Source organism: Nannobrachium achirus (assembly GCF_963921795.1).
Source record: "Nannobrachium achirus genome assembly, chromosome: 16".
NCBI lineage: Eukaryota > Metazoa > Chordata > Actinopteri > Myctophiformes > Myctophidae > Nannobrachium > Nannobrachium achirus.
The window spans coordinates 53,353,323-53,370,534 of record NC_137823.1 but is presented as its reverse complement, the minus strand read 5'-3'; the positions used below and the strand labels follow the sequence as shown (position 1 = coordinate 53,370,534).

The 17,212-nt window shown below is 43.6% G+C and overlaps 2 protein-coding genes across 2 annotated transcripts; one reads left to right on the top strand and one right to left on the bottom strand.

The window, feature by feature from the left end:
* Positions 1-2,347: 2,347 nt before the first annotated feature.
* Positions 2,348-16,500, top strand: ccn6 (cellular communication network factor 6; the record flags this gene model as incomplete). Its single annotated transcript, XM_080744595.1, has 5 exons — positions 2,348-2,398; positions 7,734-8,013; positions 9,049-9,291; positions 11,976-12,169; positions 16,219-16,500. 5 exons carry the CDS (start codon positions 2,348-2,350, stop codon positions 16,498-16,500), a joined length of 1,050 nt encoding a protein of 349 aa, XP_080600721.1.
* LOC308300318 (beta-1,3-galactosyltransferase 2-like) lies at positions 13,589-14,596 on the bottom strand (the record flags this gene model as incomplete). The annotated part of the gene is made up of 1 exon (XM_080744134.1): positions 13,589-14,596. The coding sequence occupies one exon, from the start codon at positions 14,594-14,596 to the stop codon at positions 13,589-13,591; it is 1,008 nt and encodes a 335-aa protein (XP_080600260.1).
* Positions 16,501-17,212: the final 712 nt, after the last annotated feature.

The following is a 17,212-nucleotide window of genomic DNA, read 5'->3' as shown; positions in this document are numbered from 1 at the left end:
AACAACATCTCTCATTATGTAACTTATCAGGTGATAGTCCATTTAAATGAAATAACATTATTTAAGATATAGCTTAAATGTGAATGCATGTCGCTCTGTAACATGCATGTATGTTATAATTGGGCATGGCAATTCCTATTATTTCATTCCTAATTCCTAAAGTGTTGTTTGAACATCAAAAAAAGTTAAACGTCTGCCATCTTGTGGCATATGGAATACACTTAACAATCACACAATTAGAAAATGAAAATGGTTTAAGCCTTCAATTATTTATACGTATGTCACACAGTAACTTGTATAATATATTATGTTACTGTGTGACATTTGGATTTATAATATTATTTTTATACTTTATTAAAGTATGCTGGTGAGCATCCATCTACAATTTTGCTCACTTTTGTGTTTCTTAATACTGTAAGTCTACAATTAATTTTACATTTGCAGTAAGAACAACACACTGTGCTGACTGACAGAGACACACCTGTCTACTACTTAGTAACTGATTGAGTGACATCCATCACCAACGTGTTAACTGCCCCCTTGTGCACATTCTTTTCTATGCAGGTTTTAGCTAAGGGCTAGTAATAGGTAGCCTCGCAACAGCCAGACTCTCCAAAAGGAGTCTGGGAGTTCTCCATAGACGATGCATTACGCGATGACGTCGTTACTCACTTTGACTGACAGGTCCATTCAGTAGTCATCAGCGCATCAAAACATGGCGGGAGAACATCAAATACGTCTTTTCTAGACAGAAATTCCAAAGGTGCAAACTGTTGTTCGTTTTTAAGTTATGCGATGCCTTTGATTTCAGATAAAACTTCGCTTAATGCAGCTTTTATTTGCGATTTGTGAACTCGCATCGGACATGGGGTCTGCCATGTTTGTTTACTAAATGCGAGAGCTGTAGCAGCCGCTCGACCAATCAGGAGCGGTGTGAGGCGGGTTCGCTCGAAATGCAGCCTTTTGATTGGAAATTGAGAACCAAATTCTCATAAAGAGACTCAATGGGAGGGACACCAGACCGAGAAAGGAAGCACATTGGTGATGACGTAACTCGATGGCTTGCGAGGCTAAGTAATAGGTATAGTAAGATTAACATCAGAGAACCAACAGAGCCCCCAGTGCTCTTCTCAGCATTGTGTCCACAGTCCATACAGTACATCTTGATGAGGGTTGCTCACACACAGAGGAGGAGCACGTGCATGTGAATTACTTTGGTGACCGACCAACAAGTTCATCCAGTTTCACTTTACAGTCACTCTAGAGAATTCTGTCATCTAATTGGGTTGCCTTGCCTTGTTCAAACACTTTAAACTCGGAGTCCCTTGGACATGTGTAGCCTTAGTGAATAGGCGAAAGGAAATATTAGAGCAATAATGCCTTAAAAGCAAAATACTTCATTGAACGGGCTCCCCCAGGGGTCTATACTCGGTCTCCTCCTTTCTCCCCCCCTTTACACCAAATCTCATGGCAAGAATATCTACAAGCTCATAGCGGCACGTCGTGAGCTTAGGTTTGTTTTTGCAGAATGTTCGTCCCCAGAATAGGGACGGAGGGCATGATTAATTCAGTGAATGCTCTGTGGGCGACTGGGCGTATACAGCAGCAGTTAGCCATTTTTGTTCTAGCCTTTCTCCATACTGTATGAATGGCTAAAGGGCCCGTGGCTTTAAGGGGACGGGGGGCAGAGGGGCTGGCTCTGAGGGCCCTCTTTACTCAGTGTAAATAATAAAGGAATGTGAACTCAAATACGCTCCAGTCCACATAAAGTAGGACCACACCGCTTAGCACCGCATTCAGACCAAACAGTACACTGCACACTGAATGCATTTACACGTGCCACACATTTAACTCCATGAATTGACTTTTTTGTCTCGCGGCCCCCGTGCTTAGTTAAAGTACAGTAAAAGTACATTCGAGAAATTTATCAAAAGGGGGAATAGTACACCGAATATTAACCGTTTCATAGAGATCTACTGTAACTGCTAAGAGTAGACGACCACGTCCGGATAAACCTTAATATGAGCGTGAGCGAGACGTTGAGCAATGGGCTCCGCAGACCCGAGAATAAACAGCAGCGGCAGGACACGGAGGTTGTAGGAGCAGGCCAGCAGTTATGAAGACAAATATTTCTCCTTTGGAAAGGTGTGTTTAGAGAGGAAACAGAGGGGAGCTTTGTCCCCCCTCTCCGACAGGTCAGGCTCTCTCCATCTCCCCCCCCCCCCCCCCACCCCCATCTCCAGTCCCTCCCTTCCTCAAGCCCACCTTCTCAACTCTTTTTCGGCCCCATTGCCTGCTCCTGGAGCTCACACACACACACACACACCAACCTGAATACTTTAAAGAGATGCTATCTCTACTCCTCTACCGTTCCCTGCTGTTCCTGCTAGCCCATCAGGTAAGAGTGTTTAGCTTTCTTTTCTAATCCAGCTCACACGAGACAAATTGCGTTTCCTGACAGGTCAACGCTTGATTGAGACACTCCAATACCTGCCTACAGTGTATGGAGAGCAAGGGAAAAGGGCGTCTTGTAAACACACTACTGTTGGGATATGGCTAGGATGTCGTCAGTGCACAGCATCAGCTGCTCACGGTTCAGCTTTGTCTAATATTGAGAGGCTATGTTTTTTTGTTGTCTTGTAGTTCAGTGTTTCTCAAACTTTTACATTTCAAGGTCTTCCCTTAACTCTGACAGTGTAAAAATGGAACAAAATGGACCCGTTAGGGTCCATTTGTACACTGTCAGAGTTACAGACTTGCATGGGTCCATTTAGACCCCTTAAAGCATACATGGGCCACATGCGGCCCCCACCTTCACTTAATGCGGCCCACAGGTTAATACCGGAATACTGATATATTACTGATTTCAGCTGTTACAATTCCAAATATGACCTGCTTTAATTCCTTCAGTCTATTAGTGGCTAAATGACTAGTATAGTAGTATTAAAATGTATTTATTATGTCCAATGTATTTGTATTTAGGTTCATAAAGTTAACATGACTACCGGTATATAACTAAATGCATTTGAAATTAGATAAAAAAAATTACATTTCAGGATTCCAATTCAAAAACAACAAAAAATTATTCAGGATTCCAATTCAAAAGAAGCAAAAATAGCTGATCTACAAGCTCAAAACGCATCGCAGCGCGATGCGTTTTGAGCTTGTAGATCTGCTGTTTTTGCTTCTTTTGTATGAGATACTAGAATGACAAAGTAGGACGTAGCAATATGCAATGTGGCCCTCTGGATTGAAGGTGGAAATACAGTGGCCCTCGCCATCATCAAAGTTGCCCACCCCTGTTCTAAAGGAACCCACAGAGTCCCTGGAATCCACTCTGAGAACCACTGTTGTAGTTAAATGTCCATTGCAGACAAACTCTAGTCACAGCCAAAAGCTTCCAAGTTGGCTGGGTGGTAACCGATGGTGCTTTTATAATTTATTGGGGGAAAGGTCGTGTTTTTATGTCATGCAGGAGCAGTCACTGGCAGACAAATGGAGCAAAGGATGAGGTATGTGTTTTCAGAAGCTCCGGTTGATCCGTTTTCACACAGATACAGTAAATTAGCACATTCTGCAAACCTGGCAGAAAGGCTTCAGATTTTTCGGCGTGACCTCCAATGACCCCTGGGAAGCAAGGGATTGTCAGGGAAGACGGCACACAAAGGACATCGCCCAGGGATTGCATCACAGAAAATACCAAGCAGTTTTTAGAGTATACCAAATTCTACAGCTGCATATAATTATCCCATTTAGGCCTGAACACATTATGACGCAATATTTTATGCTTTAAATATAAAAAAAAAATAGCAGATATACAAGCTCACAGCGCGGCACCGAGTGCCGCGCTGCGAGCTTGTAGATGTGCTATTTTTGAAAAATCGTGAAAATTAGAATTTTGACCCGATTCTATAAGTGTCTTTTGAATCCTTCTAAGATTTTTGGAAAAAAAATATGTTTCTATGTCAGCAATCTGACCAGCCATCGTCAAAGAAAAGGTCCTTTTCACTTGACTGGAGCTCAGTTAGTCTGTTCTTGAGAGACTACTATGTCAGTGGTTCTCAAACCTTTTCATATTAAGGACCCCCAAAATTATATTTATTTGGCCATGGACCCCCATTTCAAAATATCTAGTTCCAGGGACCACCCAGAAGCAAAATTTGAGTTACAAACGTTCGCTTTGAAAATACATTTATTCAAAGATTTGCACACATTTTCACAACTTTTTCAAAAATAGCAGTTCTACAAGCTCGCAGCGCTGTGAGCTTGTATATCTGCTATTTTTCACTGGTTAAAGCATTCAATAATTCTAGGCCTAAATGGGTTTTTAAAACTGTATTGACATGCTTCCAGGCCTCTACCAGTAAGCTATTTTGGTACTTGTACCTTGGACGGTGTATGTCTGCACAGTTATGTATACATTTCATTTTCAAAGGGCTGATTGTTTAAGGGATCCCTGACTAATACGACAAATATGCCTTAATACATTATAATTGTCCTCTAAAACTACAATGTAAAGTTAAAAACACCTTAAATATTTTATTTCTTCTAGAAATAGCTAATCTTTCACTCAATAGGGGAAATGCCTGTCGCAAGTTGATGATGTCATAAATGTAATTTGTGATCTATCCCTATGGATTTTATGGCATGCATGTGCAAATAAAAACAAACGTAATATTTCCTATGGTTAATATGAGCATCAAATGAATATTTCAAATGTGATTGTGTTTTGTTTTTTTGCACATGCATGCCATAAAAGTTACACATGACATTTATGACATCATCAACTTGCGACAGGCATTTCCCCTATTGAGTGAAAGATTAGCTATTTCTAGAAGAAATAAAATGATTTAGGTGTTTTTAATTTTACATTGTAGTTATAGAGGACAATTATAATGTATTAAGGCATATTTGTCGTATTAGTCAGGGATCCCTTTTAGATCTGGGTGAGTGTTATAACCATTTCGATTTCAACATGGCCGCCTACACTGAATAGATTTAAAAAAGGGTTTCTGTTTAATTTTATTCCCCCCAGAAACCACAACATGTATTTTTTTTTTGTTGGGAGATAAATTTGGCTGAGATGTACAGTAAGCTGATGATATGTGAACCGCCACAAATTGCTGGCTGAAAGTACTCAACTTTCACTTCTTCACTATCAATCTCTCGTTGACAGTTTGCTGTAGGAATCATGTTCTTCTATGTTGGTGGCTATTTATATGTTCTAACCTTTAATTCCTTTATAAATGCACATCTAATTCAACAGGTAATACATATTCTTTATAGTGTGGTCTCTTTGGTCATAAGGTGCAGGAGCTACTTTCTGTAAATGATGTATGGGCTTTCAAGTAACATTCACTTGAGTTTCCATTAATTTCTTACACAAAATCTTAGTTAATACCCATGTACTATCTAAATAGAAAAACCATACCTATTCATATTTTAGAAAAACAATGTTTCCTGGCCAAATTCAGTTTAAGAGGTCAGTATGAAGAATCATTTTATGTGGTAGGGTGTAATGATGATCAAACAACTCACACATGATTGCATCCACACTTTACAGTCAGTCTGAATTAGCACATTATTCCCTGTTATTTATTGCACTATTTATGCTTAATTTATGATGTTGTGTGTTGTCATTTATGATGTTGTGTGTACAAGCTCACTATGATGCCTCCGCAACGTTGAGAGCTTGTAGATCAGCAATCGTCAGTGCACGACACCCTTGTTTTAATAAGTAGCCTTGGAAACAAATGGTTCCCGATTAAGTAGCCAAATGGTTCCATGGTCATGTGACCCATAGGGCAGGAGCCTAATGCCTCATTCACATACAGAAAAGCCAAGCTAATGGTTTGCTTGGTAGTTCAATGTATTCTCTACGCAAAATACATTGAATTACCAAGCAAACCATTAGCTTGGCTTCTCTCAGTGTGAATGCAGCATAACTCCTGTTTCTGTAGCGTGAGGCGGCTTGATGTACAAGTGCATCCCCATCAGTGTTGATTTCGTCAACTAAAACTATGACGAAAAATGTTTGTCGACTGCGTTTTTTTCACTGGCGAAAACTAAATAAAAACGAAATACAAACTAAGCTGTGATGACTAAATCTAAGACTAAATATATTGACAATTTCGTCAAGAAAATAAAAACTAGACTAAAACGTTAGGGAGGGACTAATAATTCTGAAGAGTCATTTTATGTTTGGTTGCTCTCAGGTGTTGCGTGCGGAAAATAGCCGACGAATTATGTCTAGGGTACCAAGCCGAGGGCCACAACATTGCAGGGGGCGGCGGTGGCGTTCACGCTACTCCAGCGACAGTTCAGATATCGTCGTTTGTCGGGTGAAAATCTTGTATGTCCAAAACCGTTTGTTTTGCATTTATTATTTTAAAAATGATTTAACTAGTGAAAACAGCCGATCTACAAGCACACAACGCCTCGCACCGCGAGGCGTTGTGTGCTTGTAGATCAGCTGTTTTCACTACTTTTGTGTGACGGCCTTGTATGATTTGCAGAAGAACGTAGAAATTTGGAGATACAAGATTTCCACCCGACAACGACGATAAACTAGTGTTGTTGCTGCTCTTACTGGGGTTGGTGTGGGCCAGACAGTAGCCAGCCGCGGGCCGCAAATGGCCCGCGGGCCGCATATTGGGGAACCTTGCAGTAGACCTATTAGCGTGTGTACGCCTAGTCCAGTGGTTCCCAACCTTTTCAGGCCGTGACCCCCACCCAAATAATCATGTTTGAAATGGGGACTCCCACCCCGACAAGCACTTGGAATTGTTGATGCATTACATTTTGTTCGACTCAGTTCCACAGATAAATATTGTAAAAAAAGCTGATATGTAGATCTGTAGACCAGTTTTATAATATATGGGTTTGTTGATTACTTTGAAAAGATATTTTCTTAATTGTTTTATGTTTAAAAATGTCTTAAAAGTCCTTCACTTGTCAGTGTCACTTCACTGTCATCTGGGGACCCCCCCAAAAATTGCGTGGGAGTCCAGAGAATCCTGACCCACAGGTTGAGAACTACTAGTGGCCAGACAACAGTGCACTCCTGGTTGGCTACCACTCTCTTGCCGCGCTGCGGCAATGGAAAAGTTGAACGTTCTGACAAAAGCGAATTCACCACTGCCTGCGTGAAATCAGCCTCATGTCATTTCTAGGGCATTCACGAATAGTGATTTTTAGTATTCGAATTATTCGATCTCAAAGTATTCGAATAGTCGAATATTCGACAGGACTGGCCAAACTGTTAAATATTAAGTAAGCAAAAGGCGAACATTGTGAAAATAGCCGATCTACATGCTCAAAACGCCTTGCGTTGCGAGGCGTTGAGAGCATGTAGATCTGCTATTTTCACAATATTTGTCTGCGGAACCGAGGCACATTAATGTAATACCTACAATTCCAAGTGCTTGTCAGGGTGGGGGTCCCCAGTTCAAATATGTTTATTTTGGGGGTCACTGCCTAAAAAAAGTTTGAGAACCCCTGGTATAGAGCATTAACAAATTCATCCACCAGGGGCATTGACAACTCATTCTTATGACTTCCTATCTAGCCAAGCTTTATAAACTTATATTTTTTAAAGAGAAAACAATAAAAAGAAAAAAAAAAAGCGAATATTCGACTTCGGTGAACAACGTTGAATAGTGACTTTGAATATTTGGTGAATGCCCTAGTCATTTCCAAGCACCAAGAACTGTCCCTCCTGTGTGTGTCCCCAGAGTTTGAGCAGGGCCCAGAACAATGGTCGTCTGCCAGTTGCCCGGGACGGGCGGGCGGCTGCTGAGAGGAAGCAGTTCTGCCAGTGGCCCTGCAAGTGTCGGGCGAAGCCTCAGTGTGCGCCGGGGGTGAGCTCCGTTCTGGACGGGTGCGGATGCTGCAAGAGCTGCGCCCAGCAGATAGGGGATCCGTGCAACGAGCGGGACGTGTGCGACCCACACAAGGGCATGTACTGCGACTTCTCGGCCGACCGGCCCAAGTTCGAGGTCGGAGTTTGCGCTTGTGAGTGATTCTTTGCTTTTGTCACTGTCACCGGATTGAGCTCTTTCCACCCTGGTGTCACTATTTTGGTCATTATACTGTGTAGGTGAACATTTTCAAAAGAATTCCAAAAATAGCAGAACTTGTAGATCGGCTATTTTTGAAAACTCGGATTGAGTTGCATGCTTCCTATAGGCTATGTGAAAACCCCACCAACATGTGACATTTCTATCATTATAAATCCAAAATGTGTTTACATTAATTAAATACAATTGTTAATAAGAATATAATTCCATCAAAACCATTGCGGGATATAGGTATTTTGACCATATTACTCAGCTTTGCCCCATATAGAACCCCACCCTCCGCTGCCATACTGCTGTGCATGCTCCGAGATGAGGTCCTACGGGGATATCACCGGGCTACGGTAGAATGCCTCCACGCCGAGGTAGATCACACTTTTCACAAAATTGTATCCATAAAGTAAAGGTAGTTCCACGCTCCCAGAGTATGATTTTCCATCCCACGGTACATAAAACATGCACTACGGCATGAAACAACCCGCTTAAATCACTAGTTTTGTCAGCCAGTGTCATGTTTTCCCATTCAACCGGAACTCCCCCCGCGGCAGTTGCCAGTACTGCTCCTTATTCTCTAAATAAGTGATTTAAACCGTTTTCCAAATGCCGTTGTGCATGTTTTATGTACCGCCGGATGGAAAATCATACTCTGGGAGTGTGGGACTACCTTTAAGTTTTGGATACAATTTGGGGAAAAGGGTGATCTACCTCAGCGTGGAGGCATTCTATCTCAGCCCGGTGATATCCCCGTAGGACCTCATCTCGGAGCACAACAGTATGCAGCGGAGGGTGAGGTAACATTCTATATGGGGCTATACCCAGCTCTGATCTGCATGTATTTCAATAAGAAACAAGAAAATTACCAAACAACAGCTAATGTCTTGATGCCACACATACAGACGCACAAACAAACACACTCTCACACACTCTATTCGGTACCACTAGAGTCCTGACTTGTTTTTCCTCCTCCTTGCAGACATGATGGGAGTGGGGTGTGACCTGAACGGGCTCCACTATGACAACGGTCAAGCCTTCCAGCCCAGCCCCCTCTATAAGTGCACGTGTATCGCCGGCGCCATCGGCTGCACCCCTGCTTTCATCCAGAAACCGGCGGGTCTGCTGAGCCCCGCCCCGCTGATGGGCAACGTGCCAGCCGGCCTGCGGAGCGGCCAGGGCTCCAGGAAGCACCAGCAGGACACTACCTACATGCTCATGCCAGGTGTGTGTTTGTAGAGCAAACCAGGGAGGGGAGAATTGCCAGCTTGTCTTGGCTTGGAATGCTAATTGCTGTCAAAGTGGCTTGGGAGGGACTGGGGAGGAGTGGGCGCTTCACTGCTTTGTAGAGTGCAGTGTTTCTCAAACGTTCAAATTTCAAGGTCTGCCCTTAACTCTGACAGTGTACAAATGGAACCAAATGGACCCGTCAGAGTTACAGGCTTGTATGGGTCAATTTAGACCCCCTAAAGGAACCCACAGAGTCCCTGGAATCCACTTTTTTAGCCCCTTTTCGACTGCAGTTTTAGCACCACACCACACTACACCACACCAATTTGAGAAACACTGTTGTAGAGTGCAGTGGTGGAATGCAAGTACAACCTTTAGGTACTTTTACTTCACGTTGAATATTTCCATTTTTTGATACTTTATACATAAAACTACATCTCAGAGGCAAATATTATAGTTACTTTGCAGAATTGTATTATTAAGAAGGAAAGAAATACATATATCTTTACTATTTTAGACCTTTTTTTAACCCATTTAGCCCTAAGTCAGATTTGGAAAAATAAATCCTTAAAGACAGAAACACAAACAGAGAAGCCAAGCTAATGGTTTGCTTTGTAATTCAATGTATTCTCTATGCAAACAAGCTTTTAAAATTTCCAAGCTGGAAAGAAAGCTTGGAAGTTTTATAAAGCTGGTTTGCATAGAGAATACATTGCATTACCAAGCCAAACCATTAGCTTGGCTTCTCTCAGTGTGAATGCAGCATAAGTCCGATTTGAAAATGACCCACTGTTTTTCTGGAAAACGTATTACTCAGCCTCCGTAGCAGCTAGAAACAAAATTCCAAAACTATTTGATAGCTTACACAAAGGTGTAAGCTATCAATTAAAAAAAAAAAAAATACTGTACTATATGTACTGTAATACACAAAAATGTGTTCCCGTGCTGAGGGGTAAAAGCACAAAAATGTGTGCCCATCCATCAGAAAAGTTGTCTATGCGTACTTTCACTTTTAGTACTTATTGATGTAAGTATATTTTCATCAACACTTTTGTACTTTTGGGTTTAAATAGAGGACTTTTACTCGTAACAGACCTACATTGAGATATTGCTGCTATTACATTACAGTAAGTAAAACACTTCTTCCAGCGCTGTAGTGCGGTGCACAGGGGCGTCACCCCAAATTCTGGGCCCTGGGTACAAGGATTCACTGCGGGCCCCCCATGAATGTTAACTATTGAAAAATAGCAGATATACAAGCTCACAGCGCGGCACCGTGTCCATAGCAGATCTACAAGCTCGCAGCGTGGCACTCGGTGCCGCGCTGTGAGCTTGTATATCTGCTATTTTTCAATAGATAAAGTTATTAGGGCCCCTCCACCACCTTGGGCCCCGGTAACTCAGTCCCACTTTCCTACCCCTTGTGACGCCCCTGGCAGTGCATGTGAGAGCGACTGGGCTGTGGTCAGCTTCATAAGAGGGAAAACAGAGGGTGGAGTCGCTCACTTTTCATCCAAAGATCTGAACACAACCTCACTTTCATGTATTTGAGGCAAATCTTTTTTGCTTTGCTTGGCACGAAGAAAGAAAGAAAAAAACAACCCAGAAAAGGTTCTGGTTTCTTGGGACCTTCAGCCACACAACCAACACTTCTTATGAAGACTTTCTTTTAAGGTTTGCAAAGACTTAAATTAAATTCCACTTCAATCACTTTTGCGTAGGGAGAACCCTTCAATGGGATTTATCCACTTGAACCCTGGTGTCCGTATTCGGCGGAAATGTGGAGATCTACCAGCTCACAACACATTGCGTTTTTGACTGTGAGCTTGTGTTTGGTAAGAGATTTAGTACAGAAATCGCAAAAATAACATATCAGCCCACTACAAGCCCACAAAGGGTTGCAATGTGTTACATTATATTCTTGTAGACCGGCTATTTTTGTTATTTGTCTGTCTATAATAGCTTAGTGTACATTTTTGGTTAGGAGGGGAGACTGGGCAGATGTGTGTGCCTCCACCTCTAAAAATCGCGGTATTCCTCTAGGTCAGTGGTTCTCAACCTTTTCTCGACCAGGGCTCACTTGAAAATCTCAAAAGCATTCATAGCCCACCCATCCCATCCCGTTAAGTGGTCGAAGAGTTGGGCCACATTTATTTTAATGATCAATCAGTCGATTGTGTTCTGGTTTGGATCACTGGAATTAACACGCTTTTCAGATATTTCGGCGGCCAACTCGCAAAACCCTCGCGATCCACCAGTGGTCCACGACCCATAGGTTGAGAATCACTGGTCTAGGTGTGTATTTAGTAGTGATGTGTCGTTCATAAGATTCGAATCATTAGCAAGACTCGTGAACGATTTGTTCAAAACCCTGAAATGTGTCATTCACACATCCGTTCGATCGTGCTATGAACAGTGATCGCTTTGAACGGATCATTACCGTGAACGCGAACAAAATGATTCGTTCACTGAAATGAATGGGATTGCCTATAACTAGTATTTAGGGAGTTGTTGCCACAAAAGTGCCCTTTAAACCACTTAAACCCTATTATTGTTGAGTCCCTCAGGGCTCTGCACGAGGGTCCGTTTTCTGTTATTGTGGGGAAAGCTTTGGCAGGAGTTTTCCCCCCACAATAGAAGGATGCTGGGGGTTTAAGTGGTTAACTGTAATACTGAAAGCTTACAGGGATCCTCCTTTAGCCTGGAAGAAGAACTGCCTGATCCAGACCACAGCGTGGAGCCCCTGCTCCAAGACGTGCGGCCTGGGCATCTCCGTGCGCGTCAACAACGACAACGGCAAGTGCGAGATGAGGAAGGACCGCCGCCTGTGTCTGCTGCGGCCCTGCGACAAGCGCCTGATCAAGAGCATCAAGGTGACGAGTACTAGGGATGCGACTGTCCACTACTTTTCTGTTTGGTATATTGATGTATAGATAGAGAAGATATTTTTCTACATCAATGAATCAGTGTGAAAACGTTCTACTATATTTCCATTTAATTGCGACCATAGGTCGCAGTTTAGTATGTGAACCGTCACAGCTTGACCGTATCTCCTTCTGTCTGTAATGCCTGACACTGTGGTTCCCCTGACACATCACTGTGACATCACAGTGATGTCAGATACTCAGAGCAGGGATCTCCATATATGGGTATAAAAGGCTGACACATCACTGTGACATCACAGGTGACATCACAGTGCATGTCAGATACTCAGAGCAGGGATCTCCATGTATGGGCATAAAAGGGATCTCCATATATGGGCATAAAAGGGATCGTATGTATGATGACAGAATCCATATATGGCCAAGACAGATGGCGCGACCTCGCCCTTTAGGGCGACACTGCAACGTGTCCGAGTTCATCCGTTTTGGATATTTTTAAGAAAACAACATTTCAATTCCCCAAAAATGTATTAGAATATTGTAAATTTGTAAAAAAAAATATTTGTAATAATCGATTAGGAATAGTTTAATTAACTGTTGCACCCTAGTGATGAGCAAGCCAAGCTCCCCCAAGTTCCTGACAGGTCACTCTGTAGATGAGATGGCTGAAACACTGTACTAAAACACAAGAGTGACCTTGCCAAGGCCATCTGTGGAAAATACACAATTTACCATAGACCCTGGTGACAGAAGGGTATGAATATATACAGTATATACCAGTTGGTTCAGTCCCACTCACCCCTCCTAGAGTGGTAGCTTCCACCACCAGGTGGAGTTTGTTCAGATAATTATGCCACAAGCAGGTGGAGTTCATTCAGCTAATTAAGTCACAGTGTCTTCTGGTTCATTTTCACTGCAGAGTTGTTGTGAGAGGGTGTGTGTCCATTGATCAAAACCACATGCCTACACAACCTGTAAATAATAAATCTGTGATCTAAACGTCACATCAGTGGTGGGTGTAGAGTCTGTGAGTGAGCCTACCGTCACTTCACTTTTCTACAATACAAGAGCGAATAAGCGCTACACTTCTGGAATCCTGTGCGTCGACTTAAAGTCGGATCCAGGCCTAATAACTTTATCTAGCCGCCCCGTTGCCACCTCCTTGTTACATTTTCTCCTCCTTTTTTATTCTTCTCTTTTTTTGTCTTTCTTAGTCTTGTGTATCCTTCTCTTTTGGCTACTGTCTATGACGGTAGTCCCATAGTCCACATCGGGGAGATGCAAAATATTCTGTGATTTTTCAAAGGTTAGTGAAAAACTCTCTGAATGCTGTCAGGAGGATAGATGATGTTTTAACTCTGGCAGTTAAAGAGTTTTAATCTCTGACTGTACCTCGTGCCAGGTGAGTCTCTATACACTACAGTAAGGACCTGGTCCTTTGAAGTCTTCCCAAATGGTGATACGGTCGGCAGCATTTCGACCACATAGGGTGACTATTAGCTTGGAGTAAGCACAGCGACTGTAGGGCACATCAAGGTCAAAGAGTGATCTATGTGGGGGGTCAGTGGGTGAAACACCCAAGTGTCTCATTAACAAACCCACAAAAGCATCCTCAATGTAAATCGGCTTAATGTGCCTGGAAGCTTCCACAAGCTTTCTGGGCAGGTCTAAGGACAAAACGTAGGCCATTCCTATCGCATATGGTGGAAAATGAGACTCTGAGAAAACACCAACAGGTAGATAATGTTTGCTGGTTGGGTCTCTCGAAACAGGCCAAAATCCATAAGCAACATAGCCGGTCAGGTAGTTGACCGCGGGAGCTTTCAGCAGCATTTCAACCAAGTTAGGCAGGTTGAGGAATGTGTCCGAGTCGATCTTCATGGCGTATGAGGTGTTGGAGCAGCGAGACTCAAGCCATTCCAATATTAACATGGTTTTCACTGTAAGGTTGGCATAGGAGTCCACAAAGTTGGCCTGCAGCACGTCGTGGTGGTGCCGGCTTTCTTCAAGCACGTCCTGCTGGACCCGCTCGGCTCCTGCTCCGGTCGGCAGGCCAAGCAAGAAGAATAGGGTCACCGTCTGGCCCGACACGGGGCGCCGGGTCTCGTTCCCCCATGTCCTGTGGATGACGTCGCGGTCGGCTCTGTTGCGAGGGTTAACTGGGACAATCAGCACGGTGAAAGGCTTCTGCTGTCGACACGTCTCCGGCTCGTCCACGACGAAGCTGTAGTCATCATGGGGATACTCCACAATGTATCGTGGTCCCCGGGAGATGGTTGGAACCTTTCCGTTTGGAACCTCCGCTGACCTCTCTCCAACATTGGCATTCACGACTGTCACGTAGCAGTAAAAACACAAAGTACCTATCACAACCAGTGTGATAATAGAAGCTGAAACAGTCAACCTCATGTTCTTCATGTTCTTACTCTCACCTCTCAAGCTCTCCTCCTCCTCGTTTGTCCCGCTCTTGGGTTTCCTGCATATAGTAGAGCTCGGCTTTTAAAAGCTGGCATGTGGCCTTAAAGTTGTACCATGTAACTCTTTTTATAAAACAAATCTTAAAATTGTCCTAACTGTTAAATCGCTAAAGTTTTAGAACACCCACTCCGTTATTTTCAGCTTCTGAAGCCTTCTCTTTATATGTTTTCTTCTTAGCAGTGACAGGGGCGGGATTTCGCGCCAAAATGACGTAATCTGCATCATCTGTATACGTTGTGTATACGTTGCCCAATCACATCGCCGATCATGCACACATGGTACACTACCGGCCAATCACAGCTTATCTGCTCTGGTCTCCAGGAAGCGCCTCCGCTTGGCTACAGTGTTTACCATGGTGAAGGATTTTAACCTCTTAATCCACAAATCCTGGCCAGAAAATTACGTTCTACCATGCGTTCTACCCCTCCACGGATTACTATCGGTCGCGGTGGTTTGCTGGCGCCGCTCCGGTGGTCCGCGGCGGTGGTCCGCGACGACTCCGGCCGAAAAACGGCCGAAAAAAGCAATACCGCTACTGACCACTAGTTGAGCAACTTACACACTATAGCTTTAAACCTTTTCACCAGTCTTGAGGATTGATTCTTACAGATGCTACTGAAATCTATATGGATGAACTACTGAGCGATCTGATCATCTGGCCTTTATATTATCATCAGATCCGGTGACTGATGAAGTCATTATGGGTCATCATACCCTTTTTGGCGTGTGTGTGTGTGTGTGTGTGTGTGTGTGTGTGTGTGTGTGTGTGAGACACGGGGAGAACATGCAAACTCCACACAAAAAAAGGCCCTATCGCCATTCGCCAACCCCACCTAGGGTGTGAGCGATAGGGCCTAAACATGGAGATGTGGAGAACACTATATATGGAGATAGTCCAGTCCATCATGTCATATTGGACTACCGTCATAGACAGTAGCCATTGTTAGGCCGGAGTCAATGGCTGTCTGTCTGTCTGACTGTCTGTACAGGAAGTGATGTCACATGACATACTTTTTATGCCCATATATGAGTCATTCTGTACCACATCTCCATGTTTAGGCCAAACAGGTTCGCTCCATTTCTCCATGTATAGGTCCAAATGACCAACGTCGAGCCACCTCCTTTTCTTTTCTGAGACACATTGTACCTCATCCACCCTTTCTTCTCTCTCCTTTTGGTATCTTTATCCTCCTCCTCCTTTTTTTGTCTTTCTTAGTCTTGTGTATCCTTCTCTTTTGGCTACTGTCTATGACGGTAGTCCCATATGACATGATGGACTGGACTATCTCCATATATAGTGTTATCCACATTTCGTGTAGCCGCCCCGTACAGGAAGTGATGTCACAACTCGCTGACATCACACTGACATCACAGAGGTTACGGAAGGAAGGAAGGAAGGACACTCAAGCGACACGGTTTTTCAGAGTATATGCGACCTTCGGTCGCAATAAGAATAGATACAACCCAAGCCTATTGGAGACTGTACCAGCTTTTTGAAATAGAAATATGTATTCAATGGTAGCTACTGTATATTCATTGTGAAATATCAATCCCCTCTCTAGATGCCAAAGGGAAAGACGTGCCGTGCAAAGTTCCAGGCAAAGAAAGCAGAGAAGCTGTCTCTCTCGGGCTGCACCAGCACCAAGAAGTACAAGCCCACGTACTGTGGCGTGTGCACGGACAAGCGCTGCTGCGTCCCCAACAAGTCTCGCATGATCACCGTCAGCTTCAACTGCAAGGGAGGCTCCGACACGCGCTGGAAGATGCAGTGGGTCTCATCCTGCGTGTGCCAGAAGAAGTGCAACGACCCGGAGGACATGTTTGCCGACCTGCGCTTCCTTTAGCCGCGTGGACTCTGGTGTCTCTGTTATGGGCAGGTCCAGACCCCTAAAAAGAGAGAGTTCTGACACTTACGCTCGACTCCCATTGTAAGCTTGGAAAGCAGACGTGACGTCACTATTTAGCCTACTGGAGTCTGGTGACATTCCTAACAAATGTCTGCTGCTCTTCAGCTCCGTCCACCTCCATTGTAACCGAGGCATTTTCACTCGCTGGTAAGTAGACTAAATCACGTATTTTTCCCCCTTTTAACAAATTCACAGGCCTCTCCAAGTTAATTTTCAGTACATTTAATGTCAATAAAGTCAATAATTTTAAAGTCAATAAAGTAATTTTTCTTACAAGAAACATTAACTAGAGCCGATTACGAGAAATAATAATGTTGCCGAAGTTGGAGAGGCCTGTGAATGTGTTAAAAGGGGGAAAAAGACGTGATTTAGTCTACTTACCAGCGAGTGAAAATGCTTCGGTTACAATGGAGGTGAACAGGGCTGAAGAGCAGCAGACATTTGTTAGGAATGTCACCAGGCTACAGCGACGCCACTCCCGCTTTGCGGCGAGATCAAAGCGTGACACTACTCTCCTCTTGTACTACTCTGGGCAGGTCATAATAGGCCAACATTTGCATGAAATAGGCAAACGTTCGCCGAAATTAACCGATCAATAAGCTCACAACGCATTTGCCGTGTGAGGTGTTGTGAGCTTGTGGATCGACTG